The following is a 22,371-nucleotide window of genomic DNA, read 5'->3' as shown; positions in this document are numbered from 1 at the left end:
GGATCTGTGTTCTCAAGAGATCCACCTGACTGGGTTTTCTGGTCATTTTTCACTGTCTGGTGCCCTCACTCTGCACAGACACCTGCATGTGCTTTTTTCTGAAACCATGGGCAGGCACAGCAGCAGGTGCAAGCAGGGCTTGGCAGGGTTTTGGTGGTGTAAATGATTTGCAGTTAAAATTGGACTAAACATCAAGTCTCACTTCAGTGACTACTTACTTAATCATAGGAGAAGATGGCACGTTCTCCTGATAAATTTCCAGGTCCATAATGCCAAGACTGCTAGTTGTGCTGCTGTTGCCATTGCTGACGAAGCAAAAGTTTAGGTATTAGTGCCAAGCTGTGCTGAACATGTCTCCATACATCTTCAAAAAATTTATTTCTGTACAAAGCAAAGCGGGGAGGAGCCCTGTTCCATAAAATCAATTGTGCTCAGCAAGTGGTTCCCTGAATAAAGCACATTAGTCTGCTCAAAGTAATGAGGCTTTTATTAAAATAGTTCTAGATTGAGCATGTATCAAGTGCATCAATGCATCAAGTGATGCTGTAAATTGGTGGGGAAAAAAATGTGGACTCTCTTCTTGTGAATGGCTTATGCAATGAACACATGGCCTCAAACAAAAACTGAGTCTGCCTGAGTCCTTGCAAAGAAGGATTAGCAGGTACAGAGATGTCCTGCAAGAAACCTGCAAAGATCCAGCTCCCTGTGAACATGGGGAGTTCAAGCAGGGCACTGGCTGCCCATCATACACTTACCTGTAGGGTGAGCCCACATTGGTAACCAGCAGCAGTTTCAGTGTATTACATCATACCCCAAATACTGTTTGGGATCTGATGGAACCCACAGGTACAGAGATGGTCCCTCATGTTTCTGACTACTCTGAAAGACTGAGATTTTAACCAAAGGCAATGCTCATTGGGACCACAAATACACAGATGTATTCTCTTTGGCTTCTTCACAAGGATGAAGTAGCACACTTCATCCTTGGAAATTTGGAAAAAATATTAACAGGTTACTTTGTAACATCATTACAAATGTGACAGTGAATGTTTATGCAGATACTGTAATAGTCTCATGGACAGGTTGTGAATTTGCTGGCTGCAAGTCAATTACCTTGAACAAATTCTGTGCGGCAAGTCATGGTGAATCACTTAATTTTTACTCAAAAACCAACTAATAGTATTTTCCCCTATATTAGAAGGACTGATTAGACAGTTACTTTCCCCATCGAGGTGTTCTGAGACACTGTCAGCATGCCATGCATTCAGACTTGCTGTAGCAATTTCTGTTCCAGTGCAGAGCTGGAAGGTGCAATACTTCAGCTCTCTCAGACCAAGGACTTTGTTAAAGGCTGATGCTGTAATAACAGGATCAATGTTCAGCTGCACTGACAACCATGTTTTGTTCAGTAATTTCAGCCAGCCAACAGTGCTCTCTGACAGAGACTCTTTCTTTTCCCTGCTTCATTACCATAATGTCTTCCCTCCTTGTCATCTTAATACTCAAGAGAAAGATGTAATTACTTGATAATATTTTAAAACATAGTCTAAGAGCATGTGAAGGAAAAACCTTACTCAATTTCATGCTGTAAAGGGGCTGAAGTCAAACTACCATCACTCTATATGAACTCCAAGGACTAAATAACATTTTCAAACATTTGTCCTGACTTGAATTGGAACAAAATCAGCACACAACAGTAGGAGCTCTTGAATTTATGTCTACTCAGGGAAAAATTTGTCATCCTCTGTTAATTTGCACCCCTGTGCCAGGCTAAGCAGATCAGGGCTTAATCTTTGTTCTCAGTGCATGGACTTCTGGTGGGAATGGCAGTCTTGTCAATCTTGGCTAAGGAGGTGCCAAAACAAAACATTATGCAAACAACAGCAAATAAATCAAAAGAAAGGCTGTAGCAATTAACTTGTCCAATGGCCTTTTTGCTGTAGGACTGGGACAGTTCAGTGGTGCCAGGAGGTTTTTTCCTCCGTCTGATTCAAGCTACGTACTAATAGTAAAAAGACCTGGCTGAGAATCAGAACGTGGGTAATTTTTTTCCCTGATTAAAAACCAAAGAGATAAAGTGTGCCATTAGACATTCTTTACAGTATTCTGAGTACATCTTGAACTGTTGCCTCTCCCTGCTGATGCAGGGCAGGCTTGGTGGGCAGAGCACACTGTACAGTGAGAAGAGACAACGTGGTACCTCAGGGAGCGCTCGCTGAGCTGCAGGTAGCTGCTCGTGTCATCAGGATTGTCCTCATCGTTGGCAAGCTGGGACCAGCTGCCAGTGCTTTCTTCACTGCTGCTGAGATGGGCTGGGAATTCCTCAGCTGTTTTGGTCTCTCCTATGATTTCAGCATCCGATCTGCTCTGAGGACTGTTGCTGGCAGGGTGATAGGGAAAGCACACTGATATTGTAATACAGGCAAACAAACTGGTGTCACCCATCTCCAGGCAATGCTGCTCATTAAAGTCAACCAAGCTGCAGAATTATAGACATGCAAAAGACTGGACAAGCTTATAATTTATACATAGAGTCCAGGAGAACATATGGCCTGAGGTGCTCTTAAAAAAGGACTTTCTTATGACTGCTATAAATAAACACAATCCCTAGATTTAAATATGCATAGAAAAGTTTTAGCTCGTACAAAAAGATTTAATATGTATAAAAAACCTGATCACAGTAAAGGTTGATTCCTTAATGCACTTCAGTCAATTCCTGGTTGAAATATGTGGTATATGTTACTGCAGAATGACAGTATTTCTTGAAAATATATATTGGAAAACATATATTGCTGCAAAATCCCTGTCCTGCTAATGGGTGAATAAGTTTCTTCACTAAATTTTCTACTTTGTTAAAATTGTAGATCCAAAAGAAGTGAAAGAAGGAAAGTATTGTGGGTTGTGAATCACTAATGACTCTGAGCCTGTTGTGTCCTTAGGATCTTCACTGCTTAGGCTGGGGAAAGACAAAATATTTCAACAGTCAGAACCCAGACTGAGTTTAGAAAGTACAAGGTTAAGGGAAAAATGCTTTCTAATTTTGCACACTTGACATTTGTCACACATGTGTGCATGCCATATATATGTACACATGCTCCCAACAAACACACACAGAAACAAACAAAAAAAAGGAACTATATTTTTGCTAAATTTTTAGAGCTAAACTGGGCTTTTGATACAAAGAAAAATAATAATCAATTCCTCCAATAATTATATCACTGTAGTGCCAGAATAACAAGTAAAGCAAAACTGTAGTTTTGTTATATTCACTGGATAGTCTGCATTTGCAAGTTAGGGATTAAAGCAATGTTATGTTCTGTACTGACAACCCTCTGCAGGATCTCTCTAGAGAAGTTCTTGCCTTCAGATCTTTATATGTAGTTATGGTTGAGGTATCTGCCTTCAGTTAAAGCAGGAGATCTCACCAGAAATTCTATTGCTCCTGAGTAATTACCTCGATTAGGCATATTCTGAGCCAATATCATTGTGGGTATCTCTTTTTGCCAAGCTCTTGCTCTCAGAAGTTGTTGTACTAATGCTGGATGACAGAGATGCAGCCTGTGCAGGGAGAATGGGACTTGCTTGCCTGGGGCTCTGCTCCCCCTGGCAGTCCACTCTGCCAAACCCCTGTGCCTGTCACCCCTGAGCCCAGGACTCTGCCCTGCACTCTCTGACCTGTGGGCACTGAGCAGCCAGGCCATAGGACAGGGGTGCTCTTCAGGTTCTTAGTACAGGACAGAGAGCTACTGATACCTGGTCCAAAACACAAGAGATTTGTGTGGGTGATGTTTCTTGGCATTTTGGGCTTTGTTTGATTCATTATGCAATTACATCTCACACCAGCAATGCTTTGAACTGACAGTTCCCCACTTGTGAACAGTCACTTGGAACAGTTTCTGTGTAACTATGACAGGACTGCCTCTCTTGCTCTGCCTACGTAGAAGAAACAGCTTTTTTTTTGTTGCTCAAGGCCTGCATGGCTTTTTTTTTCCCCTAATTGACTCTATGTCTGCTTGATATTTTGCCTGGAGTCCTATGTGCCTGTATCTGAACTAGCAAGTAATTTCATGCAGTAGGAGTGGATCAAGGCAATTTCAACTGATGCTTTTATAGCTACATTATATGTATTTTTAGGTTTTCACTTCAGCCTAGACTTAGTCCAGATAGCCATGCCACAAATGGTTCAGATCTGTGTGAAGAGCCACTGGAGACTTTGCCTTCCCAGCAGGGATAAGAGCACATCTAGAGAGCACTTGGCAGCTTCTATTTGAGATGGCTTTGGAAGGACTCTGCATTTCATGCTGCAAATGAGGCCAGTGGACAGAAATGGAGGCAAGAACCAGAACTGCACAGCATTGCTGAACCAAGATGCTCAGGCAGGTGTAGCCTCTACTTACTAATTCTGCCCTACCAATCCTATTGCTTTAACCATGTCACAGCCATGTTGGGAACTCTGCTTCAAAGGCAGAGGAAAAGTTATGAAAGGGCTCGTAAACTGCAAAAATAACTTCATTTTCAAGCAGTCAAGATTCCAAATAGGTGGATTTCTAAATTTATCTTACTAAAAGCAGGTTGTATTTTAAGGAAGACGAAGGTTAGTGCAGCAGAGTCAGTATGAAAGACTAGTGACACCATGGTAATTATCCACCTAATTGCTGCCATACACACGAAAGTACTTACAATCCATCTACTTTCTCACTTCAAGCAGCAGCTTTGTCAAACGCCAAAACACAGCACTGCCTGGAATAAAATGAGCTACAAAATTGTTTCTGATGCCAGCACCTGCACTCTTTCTGCCACTCTGAGATAATGGGGTGCTGCAGTGCTCCAAGAGACTGGCAGTTAAATACCACTAAAATAACAGATAAATGAAGTACAGTGATAAAGAGGTAACACCTTGAGAGAGAGCATTCCCTTCACCTCAGAGCACCCAAGCAATCCTCTGCATTTGCTCTGCACTCTCATGCTGGCTCACACTTTACCTTAACTAAAGCAAGCTGCAGATTTCCTTACAAAAGGACTACAGCTGTAAGGAGAGGGTAGTAAGCTGTGATGTAAACTCCATGAAATGACATTAAAATAAAATACTCTTCCCTATCTAAATTCTACCAGAGAAGTCTTGAAATAAGAAGTGAGGGATACTTTTATTCTTTTATTTCCTTCACTAAAGTGTTTTTATTACTTGTAGCTCCAGACTGTAAACATAAAGTTAAACTTTAAGCTCTCAGAAGTCTCGTCTTGTTTCCAGATACACAAAACGCTACTTGCAACAAGCATAGCAGAGAGCTACAGGTCAGGTCAAATCTTGCTATCTTCTGTTATATGCTAGCACTGATTTTTTATTTATCTGTCTTTTAGTTCAGATATCAGCCTGCACTAAATAGAAGTTTAAGCTTTTTTCCATCTTTCCTGTCTCATGGGAGACTTCAATGTCTGTAGAGAGAGAACTTCTCTGTGCAACGTTAGATTTAAATCTTAAAACCATAATGTCATATTCAATGTAAGTTTTCTCCAGAAAGTACCACTGTGACACGATTGGGTGATTTTATGCCAAAAGAAACCTGCAGTCAAAGCTTAGCCTGCTTATTTCTTTAAAAGTACCACTTTTATCTTCTTCCTTTATCAAAATAACTTTTACTGGAGAAAATAAACCTAAGATCAAAGCAATGTGCTGATTTGCTGTTTTGCCACTTACCTATTTGGTGGAGAACTGGAAACCATGTGTTTCCCATCCAAAGCTTCTGGAGGCTTTTCTTTGTTTTGATGCCCCTTTCCAGATGGGCCACATGAAGTTAAGGACTCTGAGTCTTTATCTGGCTCATCTCGTTGATCAGTTTCTATCTGAATTAAAGGCACTTCCCTGAGCTGTCCTGCAGGGAGGCTTCCAGGGCTCTTCACATGCTCTTTTTTCTCACCCAAATTTACTTCTTCCACTTTGGGTTTCGGCTGTATCTGGGTTGTGCTTCGGGGATGTTTGCTTTCCAGCACGTGTTCTCGGCTTGCATTATCAAAGGAATCCTGCTGGACAACAATTAAACTTTTACCACTTTCAACAATATTTGCAGCCAGTCTTTTTGCATATTGTTCCACGTGTGGTGGAGAATCACTGTAAAACTGGTCTGCCTCTGTAGCCTCTGCCTCATCTGCTATGATTTTGTTCTTGCGCATCAGGGACTCGATAGAACTGGCCCAGGTTTCGTGGATCAGCATGTCTGTGATCTGGTCGGTCTTGCCTCTCTGGTACAGGCATGAGTCAGACTTGCAGAGCCCTGCAGAAGCCACGGTGCTGACGGGCTGGACACTTAAGGAATCTTGGCGATGGTGGGCGAACCCATCCAAGGAATTTGCTTTAATTGGAACATTCACTGTAAGCCTGGAGCCTGAGGATCTACTGTCGGGCATTGACGACTGCCGAAAGCAGAAAGGTGATCGTAGAGAGGGCGCCAGCAAACTGCCACACCAGTCCTTTGAGTTCCGAGAGGATGATAGATTATCTTTATTTTCCTTTTCGATTTCTCTTAGCATATACCTATAAAACTCTTCTGTTATACTTTCTGTGCTGGACTGTTTGGATGGGCAACTTGGTCTTACATTGAGATGGCCATTTTTCTTGGCTACCTGTTGCAAGGCAGAAGTTAAGATATTGTTAGCATTTTTTCCTGCATAATAATCCAGTAATAAATCAAAACCTCTTCCTTCGTTTTCCATCTGGTTCACCATAAATCTTGAAAATTCATCTGTAATGCTCTCACAACTAGACTGCTTTGAGACAGAACTTGTCTGGCTCAGAGAGTGACCAAAGCTGTTCATGAGGCCCAGGGTATTGAATGAAGCTTTGGAATCTGAGTCCTCCTCTGGTATGCTCTCACAGCTTGAGGCTTTGGCTCGGCTCCACCTTTCACAGTGCAGTCTGTTCCTGGGGTGGTTTGGACCTTGCCAGATGCTATCAACCATGGAGAGTTCAGTGAGGTTCATGATCTTGGCAGCCACTTCATTTGCAAAGAGATTGACTGAATCTGGTGTGTCCTCAAGGTTTATAGATTCATCTACTACCCGATTCATCAATTTTTCCTTTAGCTCAGGGTGCTCATCTGTTTTTCTTTTGATCTCACTAAGCCGAGGTGCCCTGTGCTTCCGAACCACAGAACCATTGGTATGGGTTTCCTTCTTCCTTTTCATGGTTCTGCACGATAAACTCTGGGTCACCAGATATTCATTGCCTCTCTTCCATGCACAGAACCAGGGTTGCTTGCCATTTGAATTTTCTAGACAAATGGCAGCTATTTCTGTTGCCATAGAGACAACTGTTTCTGCCAATTCTTCTGCAAAGTCTGTTATACAATATTTGTCCCTTGAATTTTTCACCTGTAGCACAGGCTGAGAAGGAAGCAAGACATGGTTTCCTAACAAAGACAAGCTAAGCTGAACATCACTATTTAGCACAGAATCACACTTAATCTTGGCTTGGTTTTCTGTATTTATGGTGGCACTTGATGACAGCTGTTCTTGAACACCGTGCCTGCATTCAGTGTTTGCAAAGGTATTTTCTCTGTCTGAAAATGATCTGTAGTCTTTCTTTTGATGTTGATTGTTACTCTGATTTGGGGATTTGTAACAGTCTCGTGCAGTTCTTTTCAGGTATCTCTTCTTGGGAGATGTTTTTGCACCAAGTGTGTTATGCCCTGTATTTCCACTTGGTTCTGAATTCAGGGTGGAACCTTCATTGCTATTTACATCTTTGATATTACTCTTGCAAGTGCTTGTGACCTTTTCAAGATCTTTGCTAGTACTGGTGATGTAGGATGTACCAAATGACTTAGCAGCAGAGTGATCAAGGGGGCTGTGTGAAGTTTCACATGCTGTTGCCAGTGTTGGCCATCCTTCTGCTCTTGTTACTTTCTCTGCTTTTGTGCCCTCAGAAAAGAGAGGAGAACACTCCTCAACTTGCCTTATGTCATTCATCTTCTTGCAAGTGAAATATATTATATTAAAAAGCAACTCGTTTGCAGTCTCTGTGAAAATGTCTTGTGTACTTGAGCCGTCCTCTGAATGGGCTTGTAGCTGTCTCTTCTTCCTAACCTCTTCCATAGCATGTCGTAGAATAATATTGGATAAGTTTTGCGCAAGTTCGTCCCTGATTACTCCATCAGCACGTGGAATACGTGGTCTTGCTGCTGTTTCAATAATCTTCCCATTTATGGATTCCATAAAATGCTCTACATTTTTGTACGTGTTGGGTTTTGTCAGAATTAGGGATGCCTCTCTGAGAAGCGCCTGCGCAATGCTCTCATTCAGCTTCTCCATGCTGCTTCCTACAGCTAAGCTGCAATGCAGAGTAATGGCTGCAGAGGCCTGAGCAGCAGACAGAAGTCCACTGGAAGCTGCAGGGTACTTCTCCTCCTTTGTTTCCCCCAGGCCACAGATGGCTACAGCACTTGCTACTTGAGTCATGCCACAGAGCGCAGACGGGAACGAGTATTCCGTGCCAGCACAGTCATCAAGGAGCTGTGAGGGTACTGTGTGCACCTCTTCACTACCAACCACTCTACTCCTCGAGTCTGCGACTTCCTGGTCCCGGCAGAACTTTTCTGCAGCCTGGGGACTGGAAATGGTTCCAATGACAGTGGCTGCACAAGCCAGAGCCACTTCCAGTGCACTTTGGTCATGTCCGTTTGAATGTTCTTCCTCAAAGTAATCTGAACCTTCAGCAGAGCTTTCTGCCTCAGCCCAGTGGCTCAGGCCGGGGAAGGCAGACCCTGGCCACTCAGGAACATTCTCAGAACTGTCTGGGCTTTGCACTATGACAATCTTGGGAAGTTCATTCCATGATCGGGAAGCAGATACATCCTCTGACTTACAGGAGCTTCCTACAGAGATGCTGACTGCAGCCTCCTCACTGAAACTCGGTCGGGACTGTGACAGTCTAATGAATGCATCCTGCAGAACAGATTCTGCTAAATTTGTGGCGTACTGACCTGTGGTTGCCTGCTCATTCCGGGAGGGAGGATCAGTTTTCCTGATACCTGTACAACCTTCCCCATCTGTCTTGCTGATGTGTTTCACTGTGGGGTCATCCTGAGGCTCCAGCTTCTCTTTAGCCATTTTGGTTACAGATACATCTTCTAACATGAGTGCTGAGTTTTCAACCCCACTAGTCAAAGTAGTAGTACTAAATGATGAAGTACCTTTTTCAGCTAATTCCTTCTGCCACAGTATTTCCTGGTCTGACTTAACTTTAGGTTGTGAGATGCCATCTTCAGCCACAGCATTCACAGTTTCAGACACCTGAGCAGCTGTATTATCTTTATTAATGCAGTTTCCTTCAAGAATGAATGGCAACCTGGCTTTTCTATAGTGAATATTTTCAAATCCCTTTCCTTTATTTTTTTTGACATCTGAAGATGCTTCCGAAACATTTAATTTTTCATGACCTGTTAAGAAAAACAGAAAATTAGTTTTTGCAGAGTAACTTGTGAATTTTAAAAGAAAAGAGCTGCATAACTTTGTACTCTATTACTGTCCAAGGTCTGTAAAAGTACTGCACAGCCATGTACTTTGTCTTTGAACCAAAATTTTAAAATATGAATAGCTGTCCATTTTCTAAATTACATATGCATGAATCAAGTGCAATTTCCATGAGCATTGCTATAGCTGTTTTGTAGTATGAACAACAGCAGAATTTTACTCAGTCCCCTGCTTTTACCAGCTTTATATTCATCAGCCTCGTTGTCATCCTCGAGGTGCTCGGAGGCTGTGAGGAAATCTTCTTCTATTGAGGACACTGAGCAGTTTGTGTCATCCTCAGGCTTTAGGACACGAGTTTCTATCTGCAGCTGCCTCTCCTGAACGAGCTCAAGTCCAATCAGAAACTTGTTTATTTCAAAAATGATGCAGCTTGCGCTGTTCCTTCTGTCCCCCCTCGCACACTGAACCAAGCAGACATCTGCCAGCCAAGGACACTAGAGGGGAAAAGAATCTCAGTTATTAAATTAAAAAATAAAACTTATTTTAAGCTTCCCTCTCTATAAATATCTCAGGAATGTTCTGTTGTAAAGATGCAATACGATTTGTCATCTCAGTAACAGTGTGCAGTTACACATATGCCAAAATAAGATTTCTTGGACTGACAGCTTTTGTTATACAAGTGTTTTAGTAGAGGACCCAGCTGTATGTATCATAGGACATACTTGGCAATTTTGTTTAAATTTTCAAGTTGTTTGTTTCCAATGAATTTGTTGTTTTAGTGAAAGAGACTTATTTGATGTTAGTCATCCGACATACTATTATTAATGGCCTCACACTACCTGGTATTACTTCTCTGGAGCGAATTGTTTGTGGGCATGATCATTTCTGTTGCAAGGCTTGTTTGAAGACAGCCCTGTAAATACTGGCTGATAAGACTGTCAAGAGCAGGTCACCTTTAGATGTTCCAACAGACCATTTTTAAATAGTGTTTTATTTTCTTTCTTTGCTGCTCTTCCTCTCATTCCCTCTTTGTCCAAAGCCCCATTATTTCAGGCCAATACAACCTCCCACTGGAAATGGGGCTCTGGTGCACAATGTGCTCAGACTTTATATAAAACTGCCTTCTCTAGAGAAGCTGTACAATTAAGTTGAAAGTTGGACAGAAACTGAGAGGAAGGAACGCTTGTTATCCTCATTTTACTGATATTAAAACAGTTGGACATTTATACAACAGAGCTGAGTCGATGTCATCTCTGCATGGGACCATGGTTGTTGTATGCATGTACCCTGAACCAAAGCCAAGCTTTTGCAGCTTGTGATATTGTGCTTTGAACTCAGGCTCCCAGGAAAGAGCCAGCTTGGGTGGGACCAACTTTCGATTGGATTGAGGCAGAAGTTTTAGGCTGTGCAAAAGATCCCCTGGACCCCCTGGGCATTTGTACAGTATCTAACAATAAGGGGACACCATCCTAGACCTTTTGTCTTTGGCTATGAATGCAAATCAAAAATCTACTAATAAAGAGAGTGGGATGAGAGTTATGCTGGATTAACATGTTTATTAGCTTGCTCTTCTTTTCCACCTGAAAAATGTGTCTGAATAGCAAACCCTATAAATTAGTTAAAAGAGAAAAGATAGATAGCTGCTATGAAATTGAATCAGTCTTCTTGAGCATGTACTGTACTGTGGAAAATGTTATGAAAAACAGATGCAGCCTTAGATCAGACATTCCCCTGCTTTCTCCCCAGTCCACAGTTTGTGGAGATGTACTTGCGAAAATGGCTTGAGGGGCAGCGGAATAAAAATCCTTTTACAGAAACTCTGCCAGTTACCTTACAAATTAATTTCTCCGAAAGCCAAACAATAGGATGACTTTGGCAATAAATCTCATAATAATCTGGGCAATAAATCTCATCCAGTCTCAGCTTTACTTGACAGAAATTTATTTAGATCCTGTTTGCCTCTTGCCTTCATCCTCTATGAGAGGGCTGCCAGTCTCAGTGTCTGTAGGTTTGTGGAGACAGGGGTGACTTGGGTATTTCAGTTACCTTGTTTGGGTCTCAGACCACCTCTGTCCGTATTGCAACATCTTGGGATGTGGGGTAGGGAGTTTCATCGCTCCCACCACAGCCTTGTGCTTGTTGTTAAACGCTTCTAAATTCAGCCATTAGTCATGAGTGGGCAAGAAAGCTCAAGAACCAGGTAATTGCTCTCTTTAATGATCAGCTTATTGGTACATCATAAAATTCAGTGATCTTTGCTCTACAGCTGTCACAGGGTCTGCTTCAGGAAGGCCTTTGTACACTAGGTAATTTCAGTGAAACAAAGTTTCCTGCTTTTCTTATCTCCATCAGACAAACTTGGCAATACCTGTGCACATTTTAAATTTGTTGTCACAGGTTTGTAAGTCCAGGGTAACTCTGCAGTTTTAATGAAGCTGAGAGGTGAAGATGGATTGGGAATGAAAGTGGGAATTGGCAAGACCACTGGAAAGAGAGTCTGTAAGAGCTGTGCCCTGGCCCAGCTCTGTGCACAGAATGTTATGTCTTTCCATCCCCCCTCGGCTGCTCTTCTGCTACTCTTGATATCCGGGCTTACAAACCAGTCATCTCTGCCACCAGTGCCTGCCTCCCCTGAAGAATCAAGTACTAATGTGGCTTAAAGCACTACCAGCTGCAACCCAGACATCTGCAGGATCCAGAGGGAATAGCAGGATCTCAGCTTTGTTTACATGGTGTGTGTCCCCCCACCACACACCACACACTTTTATCTGTCTGATAGAGGCTGTTGTTTGTATGTTTGCAAACTTCCACTCATCTCAAATTCATCTCAGGTCTTTGCTTTCAGGTTCCTATTTCCAAATTCCATCCCTCACAGGCATGACGTGATCTTAAAGATGAGTTTGACTCCTACCTGGGGAACCTCATAATCGGGCTGAAGGTTTCCTGATGTCAATCCACTCAGCAGGACTATTTCATTTTCCTTCGGTGGCTGTACGTTCATCGAACTGATGAGTTTGGGGAGATTGGGGGAGACGCTGATCAACTTCTGTAGCATGAAACAGATTTTGCTCTCAGGTAATGAAGTCTGAGTTTCACAGTTATAAATATTAAAATGAAATATCACTTATAGGCATCCTTTTAGAAAGCTCACTTGAAAGTATTACTTCAAGTAGACCAAGGATAGACCTGGCAGCATTAAAATGCACATTCTGTCTTTTGAGACACAAGATAAGGATGACAGTATAAACTTTTGCTCAAGTGTCCAGCAGGACAATCTGCCATTCCTCACATCGTCATGTGCTAAACAGCTTGATTGGATTGGTGCATCTAAATACTTCCTATTATATGTGAGTTCCTTAGACTGTGATAACAGTGTCTCTCCCACGGTCTGAAACACAAAAGCTTCAGTAGGTATGGTGATGAGAACAGGGCAGATCTTCCTGTTTTCCTCTGTGCATATGACTAGCAAGAAACCAGTGGAAGTTACCTGGAAATTACCAACCAAATTGATGCAATGCTAAACCTGGAACAGCAAAAATATTGGAGATACATGAAATATACCTTTCTTTGCTGTTACACTGTGTACCTGCATGACCTTCCATTTGTAATGATACAGTCAACTCCCCATGTGTTATGTATTTGTTAGAGGAAAAAGCAGTAATAGTCACAGCATCAGTGATGCCATATGGGAGATCTGAATTGCCCCCAGCACACGTGGGGAACATTGTGAACAAAGGCCAGGCCAAAAAGACAACACCTACTCTGAGAGTGCAGTTCTCTCTGCCAAGGATCTTGGTGTCCTTGTTCTGTGAACAGAGAACCAAGGCTGACCCCTTAGTACAGGAGCAGAGTAAATACCACTTCCATTTTCTGCACCACCATGGCCCACGTGTCAGTGCAGAGCATGTGGCAAAGCCCTTCAGGGAGTGCAGATTTGGGCACCCAGCCATCTGCTTTAGTTACTAACCAAGGCAACAATACTTCACTTTTTTTCCTTTTCATCCTCAAAATATTAAGCTTGCAGTACTGTTATTTTTCCTTGGCTTGAATTAGATATAATAAAACTTTCTGGCTTAGAAAAGCTAAATCAATATGGGGAAACCGTTCACTTTTCAGGGGACTGATCTTCAGATGAGACTAAGTATTTTTATGTGACATAACTGAATTCAGTGCTTCAATTCAGTTTGATGTTTCACTGTAGCATCAAAAATTTCTCTTTTTTTTTTTTTTTTTCTTTTTTTTGTGAAATTATAGCCTTTCTGTTATTACACACACTTCCTGCAGTATCTATTTTTCCACTGCCTAAATTGGCAGATTTTTTCAGATTTCTTAGGTAGGAGTTATGGCATTTTATGTATCTTTTGCTTCACTTCTTTACCTTTTCTTCAGGAGAAAAAAAGAAGTCTGGAAGCATAATTATTTTACACAAAACCCCTCACTTTAACCCATTCCAAGATTTAATCAGTAATACAAAATCCTAACAGTACCTATTAGTAAATCAAGTACCTGCTAGTAAATAGTTATACATTTCATATGAATAACAGCTGTGCTAACATTTTCAAAATTCTTCTAAGAAATCCTTTCACCACACCAGTGTATTGTATAAAAATTCCACGCCACTCAGTGCTAATTTACAAAACCTGCTTATTATACACAAAAATGAGGATGAGGGAGTTTCCAATTGGAAAACCTGTGCTAGTAGGGAATTTTTATTACCTACACTGAAAACTGAAAACAGATGTCTAGTTTTAAGATTGAGGGAGAAACTTTTGCTGTTTCCTCTTATAGCTTTTGCTTCTCAACAAACACTGTAAACAACAATAAAACCACGGCATTTTAGAAAACAACCAGTGCTTCTGTGGCTTCAGTAAAGTAAAACCTCTCAAGCTGTCCTGCACAGTTAACCTGCTGATTCAATAGAAAAATAATTTTGCTGCAAGATGCCATATTTATTTTTGACAACTGAATTTTCACAGATCCAGGACGCAGAAAACAGCAGAGAAAAACTGTTCCTGCTAACAAATGACTTGCAGGAGCCATCAAGGTGCCAGCACTGGTTGTTCTATGAGCTAAAAGTGTTTCCAGCAAATGAACTGTAATGGTTTAACCAAGGAACTCCCTGGGTACTGTCAGGAGATCCTACCTGTGTTCACTCACTATATATTGCTTCTGTATTGGTGTCAAACATGGGCACCAAGCCAGGATGATGAAAAGGAACTGATAAAGGAAGATGTAAGCACAAAACTGACACCAGGCCCTTTCTTTAAAATGTGACTTCTGCAGATTTAAGGGTTTTTATCTGGAATGGTATGTGGTTTAAATACCATATGATAGTTTGTCTCAGTGCTTGTAAAATAACCAAGGCCTTTTTATTGCTTTTTAAAAATTTCTTTTTTCCTTGTAACTTTCAGTTAAACAGATCAAACACACCTTTAGATCAGTTTTATCAACACTCCCTCCTCAAGAGCACATCTACCTATATGCAGTTTGAGTAAGACAGCTCAGCTGAACAAGACCTAGATGAGCGGAAGATTTTCAGAGGCTTTTTGGCAGTAGGACAGAGAAAGAAATCAGAAACTGGTGGCAGAGCAGGACACCAGAAATTCTATAGTATTATGCCAAATTAAAAAAAAAAAAATGGACGTATGACATGTCCATGTTCACTTCTCTGATAAAAGCAAGAAATCTACTCATATAACTGCTGTGAATTCAGACTGCAACAATTCATTACAAATTTCTGGGATGGGAATAAGAAATGCTATGTAACACAGTCTAGTGTTGAGACAATTTTAGATTCCTTATGCATTGCTCTCTTTAATGCTTATAAAAGGGTTGGCTTTGATTTGTTTATAGAATTTTAATCTGTATTTTTAGTGGAGAGTCCTGGTGGGACTGAATAGATCCATTGTACATGTTTTTAAGACCTAAGCATTTACCTGTTTCACTTGCTCATCGCTGCAATCATCTCTGCTGGCATCTAAATTCACAAAACAAACCTGTAATGAGAGAGAAAAAGAAAAAGCACTTTATATAAAGTTGTATTAGAGTGGCAGCAACCCTTTTAAAGTCACTATATTTTCACTTTCCAGCCTTGTAGCTGAATATGTGAAGCTTTTTCCTCGTACAAGAAAGGTAGAAAGGTTAGTAAAGAGAACAGTGGAGTAGATGTTAAGAAAGGTGGAAAAAAAGGAATAAGAGTCATGACTTTATCTGTGCTGACAATTGGCTTGGCTGATGAATGAGCAAATGTTGCAAATAAACTTTAACACTGAGGATATTAGTAAAGGTAGAGGAAATGTTAAAAATATTTGATTATACATCTGATAAAATTTTCATGTCTTGCTTTTCCAATGACTTTTCAGGCACTTGTTGCTAAATGTTTTTTAAGTCCATTTGTGAGTTGCTTTTAGAGTTTTTCTGCATACCATATAAATATTGGAGTATTTTTCCTAACTTTCCATAATGTCTATGAGAAGTTAAAAACTTTATGAAAGTAATTTTTAAACTTGGTTCATGAGCCAATATTCAACAGGAAGTTTTCAGCACTGCTAACTGGGCACCACAGAACAGCTTAACCCCCTGGTGAGCACCTGATGCACCAGAAAGTTCCACTTTTGATGACAAGGGGTTTTGCCACTTCCTTGATTATTATGAGTTTTAGCAACTGTTCAATGGCAGTGAGGTTGACTGGAACAGAAACTTCAGTTCTAAAGACCATTTAATTGCTGAAGACTTTTATTTCATTATATGCTTACTGGAAGGCCATTTGCTAAGGAGAAATTCAAATCCTCCAGCCCTGAGTTAGAAGCAGGGAGTCCAAAGCTAGGCTGACTCTGAATTTATGAGAGTTTGGTGTTGTCCTCATTTAACCCAAACCTTACACAAATTCAAGGCACAGCTGAAGCCAACACCTGATTCCAAATAAATTGCAGATCCAAAATTTAACATAAAAGAGCTGAGTGATTTTTTTTTTTTTTTGCTTCTTTTTAAGTGAAGAGGAAATACTTTCCCTAATTCCATGTAAATATCCCACAGAAAATGAAAATGCTCTAAATTATCCCCTTTACCAACACTGTTGTGTTAGGCACCCAAGCTCCTGTTGTGGGCCTGCTTTTACACCAAGACAACCCTGATTTCAGTTTATATATGCACATGCCATATGTACAGATTATGACCATCTGCAATAACAGCCAGCACAGCAGATGGAAAGATCCAGCCAGTGCTCCCATTATAAACAAAAAAAAACCCAGTGAAAAAGAATGGGTTTTGCCCTTTTAAATAGTGTAATGTCATCTTTACATGAACTTACAAACATATTTTCCAGCCCTTTTACAATTTTAGCAAAAATATTTCTCTGCCTGATAATGACAACAATCAGGATATGCCACTGTCATCTGCTGAACTTTTAAGAAACAGTTATAAAAATGTCTAAGCTACAAAATAGTAAAAATACCCTCTAGCAACATAGTATGGTGGTTATGTAATGTCCTAAACCTGTTACAGTTGATTAGACAAACATTTCTCTTACTTTGTACTGGGTTTCCACATGTAGGCATTTCACATATCAACAATAGGTAGTTACCAAAAGAGCATTAGAAAATTACACTCTTGATTTGCACATAGGCTTACTCACAACAATATGAGTTATGAGTCTGCATGTGCATGGAGGTGTGTGTGCTTAGGGGACCATTACTTTGGCACCAGGGTAGGCGTGTGGGAAGGTGTGGGGCCAGGTTCAAGTCCTCTCCAGCATGGTCACCCCATGTTGAAGGTAGGGCTATTACTGAGGAGTGTTGTCAAAAACCTGCACAGGAGCAGTTGTGTCTTCAGGGACATTCCAGCCGAACATCTGATTCACTGATAAACCTTGGTTTGCATTTTGCTACCTCCATGGGATAATGGCTCATGACTTTGCTGTGATGAACACTGCCCCTGCCACCAGTGACACTGACTCCATCCTAAAGCCAGGCCCTCTCCAGGCAGCTGAAACAATGATCATCTCTGGTTCAGGTGTGCTTGGCACATAACTCACTAATGCCCCAACAGAAGAAACCTCAGTACAAGCAGGAATATCTAGTATTTTAAGTCACATTATCTTTCTTTTTTTTTTAAATTGATTTTCAGAACCTAATGTTCATTAGGTCCTTTGCACTATAAAACCTGCAGCAGTACTGAATCCAGTTTCCAAACACACTTGTCAAATTCCATTGACATTGATTTATTACAGTGCCAATTCAGTCTTTTAGCATTTCCTGCTGTGTGGGATTTTGCAGTTTTAATTGTAGGCAATTTTTTGAACAAAAACAGTTTCACAGTAGTAAAAGACACTGATTAACTCATTTACTTTTTCCCTTTGCTGTGGGTAGGAGGCAGGACTAGATGGGTAGGTACTGTAACCATGAATTACCGCTACAGTTCCATCCTGGCCTGCTCTGCACGACTGCTTCCTTCTAGGAAGTTCACTGGGAGGATATTTTTTGTTGCAGATACTTCAACAGTGGTGCTCAAACAGAAAATGATCTCTTATGAAAATCTCTCCCTGTTTTCTGCTTACGTAATACAAATTTGAAGGTCTCATTAGCTTGCATTGCTTGATTAACGTCTAGTCATTATCAGGGACACCTCCATAAAAAATAATAAAAAAAGCAAAACAAAACTAGAGAAAAATTCATAATCTTTAGGATGGAAATACTGCATAAATTATGAAGAAAGAGCCAAGGTCAGGTCCGGATTTGCTAACCTCAATTTAATTCTGATTTTTTTTCTTTGTATCAGATGCAGCTTAGTTTAGCTGTAACCCAACCTTCTCCTCATCATGGTATCTTTAAATGTCAGTCCTTTCCCAACCACTTCTTTACACTTCACACCCTTGACTTCCCACAAACACCTTTTCAGTTCCAAAGTGTGTCTGCTTTCCACTTACACTGATTTACTGTCTGGAGACCATACAGAAACTTCAAGATATCACCTTTTTTTCTGCCTTAGGAAATATTTATTTTGGAGGGAGAAAACAACAAAATTTAAATAATGTTGCATAATACAAACCAGAAACAACCTATCACCCAAATTCAGCCTTTACACAGTGAGATAGTCACCCACAACTTCCCGGGTAGATGTCAGTATCTACTTTTGGTTCAGTAGTTTTTCCAAGTTTAGAAATCCAATTTGCTCAAGAGAGAAAAGTGCTGTTCTTTTGGTGAACATGTACCACTGCACTGAAATGTAGAACAAAGCAGGATGCTCCACGTCCCTAAATCATTTAATGCACAGGCACAGTGTAAATAGCAACTCTTGCGCTATGCAGATTCTTGTACATCAATAGCAGAGATCTGGGTTTGACCCCCAACCTTCCTCTCATCAAACCCTCCAAGCATTTCTACTAGAATAGTTCCAGACAGGTTATCACCACTAACTTGCTGAGCTCTTGACTTCTCTGCTGAGGAGAAGTATTTACTTTCCAGGATCATATAAAAAGCAAATAGAGAAACTTTGTTTTTCCTTTTTCTTCCATATTTTGCATGATATTTTTTATGACTGGTAAGAGCTGCATGGGGTAAATTCTATAGATCAGTGAAGTCCTGAAATCTGCTCTTGAGTTAGTGTATAAACTGTGTAGACATCTCACTTCTTAAATAAACTATGTATTAAGAAATTCTTTTTTATAAAGTATTTAAGGATGTAACACAGTAAATTTTACTATGTAAACACAGTATATTTTCCTCACTGAGAGATGGCCTCAGGAAACAGTTAACCTTGTAAGTAAAGTGAAAGCCACAGTCCTGTGTTCTGTGCTGTGAAGGACTATGATCAACACTTGAAGTGCTGCAGGAGGTGGGCTCTTTTTTTCCCCCATAAAATCAAATGCATCTACATTATGCCACCCTCCCCAAAATTTCAAGATCTATTTTAAAAGAAACAAAGTTTAACTGAAGAGACAAGACTCAAAAATGAGAACTTTATACAGATGGCTTGTGCAACCTGAATTTTACCTCATATGCCCACATTTATGCAATGCACTATTGCTGCCTGATTTGAGTGAACAGGAAGCCTGCAAAAAGGGGCAAAATTATGTAAAATCAGAGTACTGTGTATTTGCCATTTTCTAACATTTGAGCCTATGAATTTGTAACCTAAAGGACACTTCTAAACACAGTTTCTTAGTTTCTAATCAATTAATAACTGGATTAGGACAACACAGAAAAATAGACTATCAAAATGGTAGCAGGACTATATGGAGCTGACATAAACTGCTTCATCCCTGCCATTCCACCACTGCACCCATCCATCTGATCCTCAGATTTGGCCTAGGTGTCACCAGCAGGCTGGGTTTGGTGCCATACACCTCAGCAGAGGCTAAATGTCTGTGCAGGCATTTGGATTTGAAGCAGGACTGTGTAAGACTCTCCATGTTCTGTGCTGTCCTGGTTGGTATAACAGGATGTAAATGTTGTCTAGAAAATGAGATTACAGCGTCTTTATCTCCCAGGTCTGGGCTGTTCTGCTCTTTCCATCCTTTTTCTGACACATCACTGAGTCAACCCATGCCAGGTGCCAATTCAGACACTCCACAAGACACTTAGAGGGAACAACTCATTTGGGACTATTCTTTTATCTGCCCATAAAACTCATGTTTCATTTCCTACCAACAGAAGTGAAAAAGGTAATTAGCCCTAGGAGAGATCTCAGGAGAAAGCAGTTCTGAGCAGGCAGCTCCTGGGTGCCAAGTTAAAACAGTGTAAATGCCTAAACCTGATGATGGGCAGGACACAACCGTGGGATAGGAGAAGGTGAGCAGCAGCTCTACCCAGGACTGAAGGTAGTTTTATGTAAAACATCAGTTAAAGTGCTGGTAGGAATGCAGTCCTCACAGCAGCAGCAACTGCAGCTCCACAGCAGGAATGGCAGGATCAGACTGTGCTGCTCCTCACAGTTACAGCTTCCCCCATGCCCTCAGCAGTGATTTTGTTCCCTTTAGATCTTACTATCTGTTGCTGACCAGAGAGCAGTGGCAGGAGCAGAAGGCAGCTGTATGTCAGGACAGCCAGCTGTGTCCTCTCTGTCCTGGTTTGGGTGACCAGGTATGCAGCTCTCCCAGTGTCACTCTTAAATTAACATGCACCTTGCTGCACTTTGCATCTTGCCTTGTTGCTTGTGAGCGACATGCATCTATACCAGTGCAGTGATGTTCTGGTTAGTATTTAGCATTATCCTCTAAAATACTAAAGGTTTGGCATTTTACTTCCATGTTGTTTCCCCTCCATATTTTGTGCAGATATTGTTTATCTTCAGGTTTGTGTTGTTTCTTATATACTGTTATTCTAAACACTCTATCCCTTTTTAAACATAGGACTGTTGAAGTACAGTTTGTGAAGAGGGTGATTGAATTTTACATCAACTGTGATTGCTGCAACAGTTGTTTTAAGGATTTAATGGAATTTTTGACCACAATAATTTCTGCTCTTAGCAATAACTCTGTGATAGGATGGCAGATCTGGAATTCTGAGCCTATTCTCATCCTAATTTCATCTCTGGAAAGTAGAAAAACAATACGGTTGCTCTGAACTTCTATTAGACCTAAGTCTAAGTCTCCTGGCTTTAGAAAGATTAGATCAGTGTAATTTCCCCACAGCACAATAACAGAATAGAGCTGCTCCAAGGCATTCTCAGTGAAATGGTGACTATTTCAGAGAACTTACAGTTGCATGATGGGCTCCCTCAGGAGCTGAAGTCAGCGGAAGCCTGAGGACAAAAATATTGTTTTACCCTGTACTTCTGAGCCAAAGTAAACTGTAACCCACAGAAAATATCAAAGGAGTGGCAATGTATCAGATTTTATCCAGAAATTTGCTGTGGGCTTTGTCTCTTTGAAAATGACCAGAATCACTCATATATTTTTTGACTTATATTAGGAGCATAAAATGCCTTTTCCAGCAGATTGTGTCAATACAGCCAGTTTGTGTGACAGGAGCATTTGTTTTGATGGTTAGCAAAATGCTGATCTGCAAAGCTCCCAAACAGAACTTTGCATTTATTTTCACTTGTCTTATTTATGCTAATGTAATGGCTAAATAAAACCTCTTGGACTTCTTGCAATATACAGATATAAATGGGTATATATATACACATATAAATATATATATATGATAGTATATATAAGTGTGCTGTCTGTAAGGTCCCCTAATCATTGACCTTTCTGTTCTTTAAAATTGCAGTTTCTTAAATCTTGTAATCCCAATAGAATTTCAAGTACCATTTTTTGAAAGATAAAAAACAAATAGCTGTGAAATTATGATTTCTAAATAAATGTTCTAAAATGTCACATAAGAACATCCATTAGCTAACAGGGAAACAAACTAATAGTTTTGAAGATCCTAAGAATTTTTTTATCATCTAGGTCTGCTAGGACTTGTGTGAAAAGAGGCTGCAAACTTTTTTTGGAAGCTTGTGACTTTGGTCCCTTCACCACAATTATTTACTAAAAGGAAACTTTCAGAACTGATACTGAGGCCTCTATGGCTCTAACTCTCACTATAAATTCTACAGTGTTGTTCTGATTCATGTGCTGAAAAGCTGCTGTCAGGTTTTCCCTGTGATTCAGGATTTGGAGAGTAGAAGTCTCCCTACATTGCACCTTCAGACATTTGTTCTCTTGGGCAACTTCACTGCATTTGATGGGAATCTTGTAATCAACCACTGAGTACCCCAATGAATATGTGCATGTTGGTGTAAAACTTCCTTCACAGAAATGACTTTGCACCCATCAAGGCCAGTTGCAATAGCCAGCCTAATATTTCTACCCTTTGCTTGTCTCTCATTATCATTACAAAGTTAATTTTTTTCTGTCACCACTTTCATTTATGGACTGGCATCAAAATGAGTTCTTACTGCAGAATGAATAGAAAGTAT

The 22,371-nt window shown here is 40.6% G+C and overlaps 1 protein-coding gene across 3 annotated transcripts in view; it reads right to left on the bottom strand.

Annotated features, from left to right (window-relative positions):
- SPHKAP (SPHK1 interactor, AKAP domain containing) overlaps positions 1-22,371 on the bottom strand; it is a gene marked incomplete at its 5' end in the record, with an annotated part of 65,977 nt that overhangs the window by 5,373 nt on the left and 38,233 nt on the right. For all 3 annotated transcript variants that reach the window (XM_083868937.1, XM_083868935.1, XM_083868936.1), the window contains 6 exons: positions 219-305; positions 2,201-2,380; positions 5,696-9,431; positions 9,704-9,959; positions 12,377-12,511; positions 15,402-15,461. In XM_083868937.1, coding sequence (XP_083725063.1) covers positions 219-305; positions 2,201-2,380; positions 5,696-9,431; positions 9,704-9,959; positions 12,377-12,511; positions 15,402-15,461 — 4,454 coding nt within the window. The remainder of the gene's footprint in view (positions 1-218; positions 306-2,200; positions 2,381-5,695; positions 9,432-9,703; positions 9,960-12,376; positions 12,512-15,401; positions 15,462-22,371) is intronic.

The sequence above is a fragment of the Zosterops lateralis genome (assembly GCF_965231275.1).
Source record: "Zosterops lateralis genome assembly, chromosome: 10".
Taxonomy (NCBI): domain Eukaryota; kingdom Metazoa; phylum Chordata; class Aves; order Passeriformes; family Zosteropidae; genus Zosterops; species Zosterops lateralis.
The sequence above is the reverse complement of the archived record's forward strand: the minus strand, read 5'-3'. Positions and strand labels throughout refer to the sequence as shown.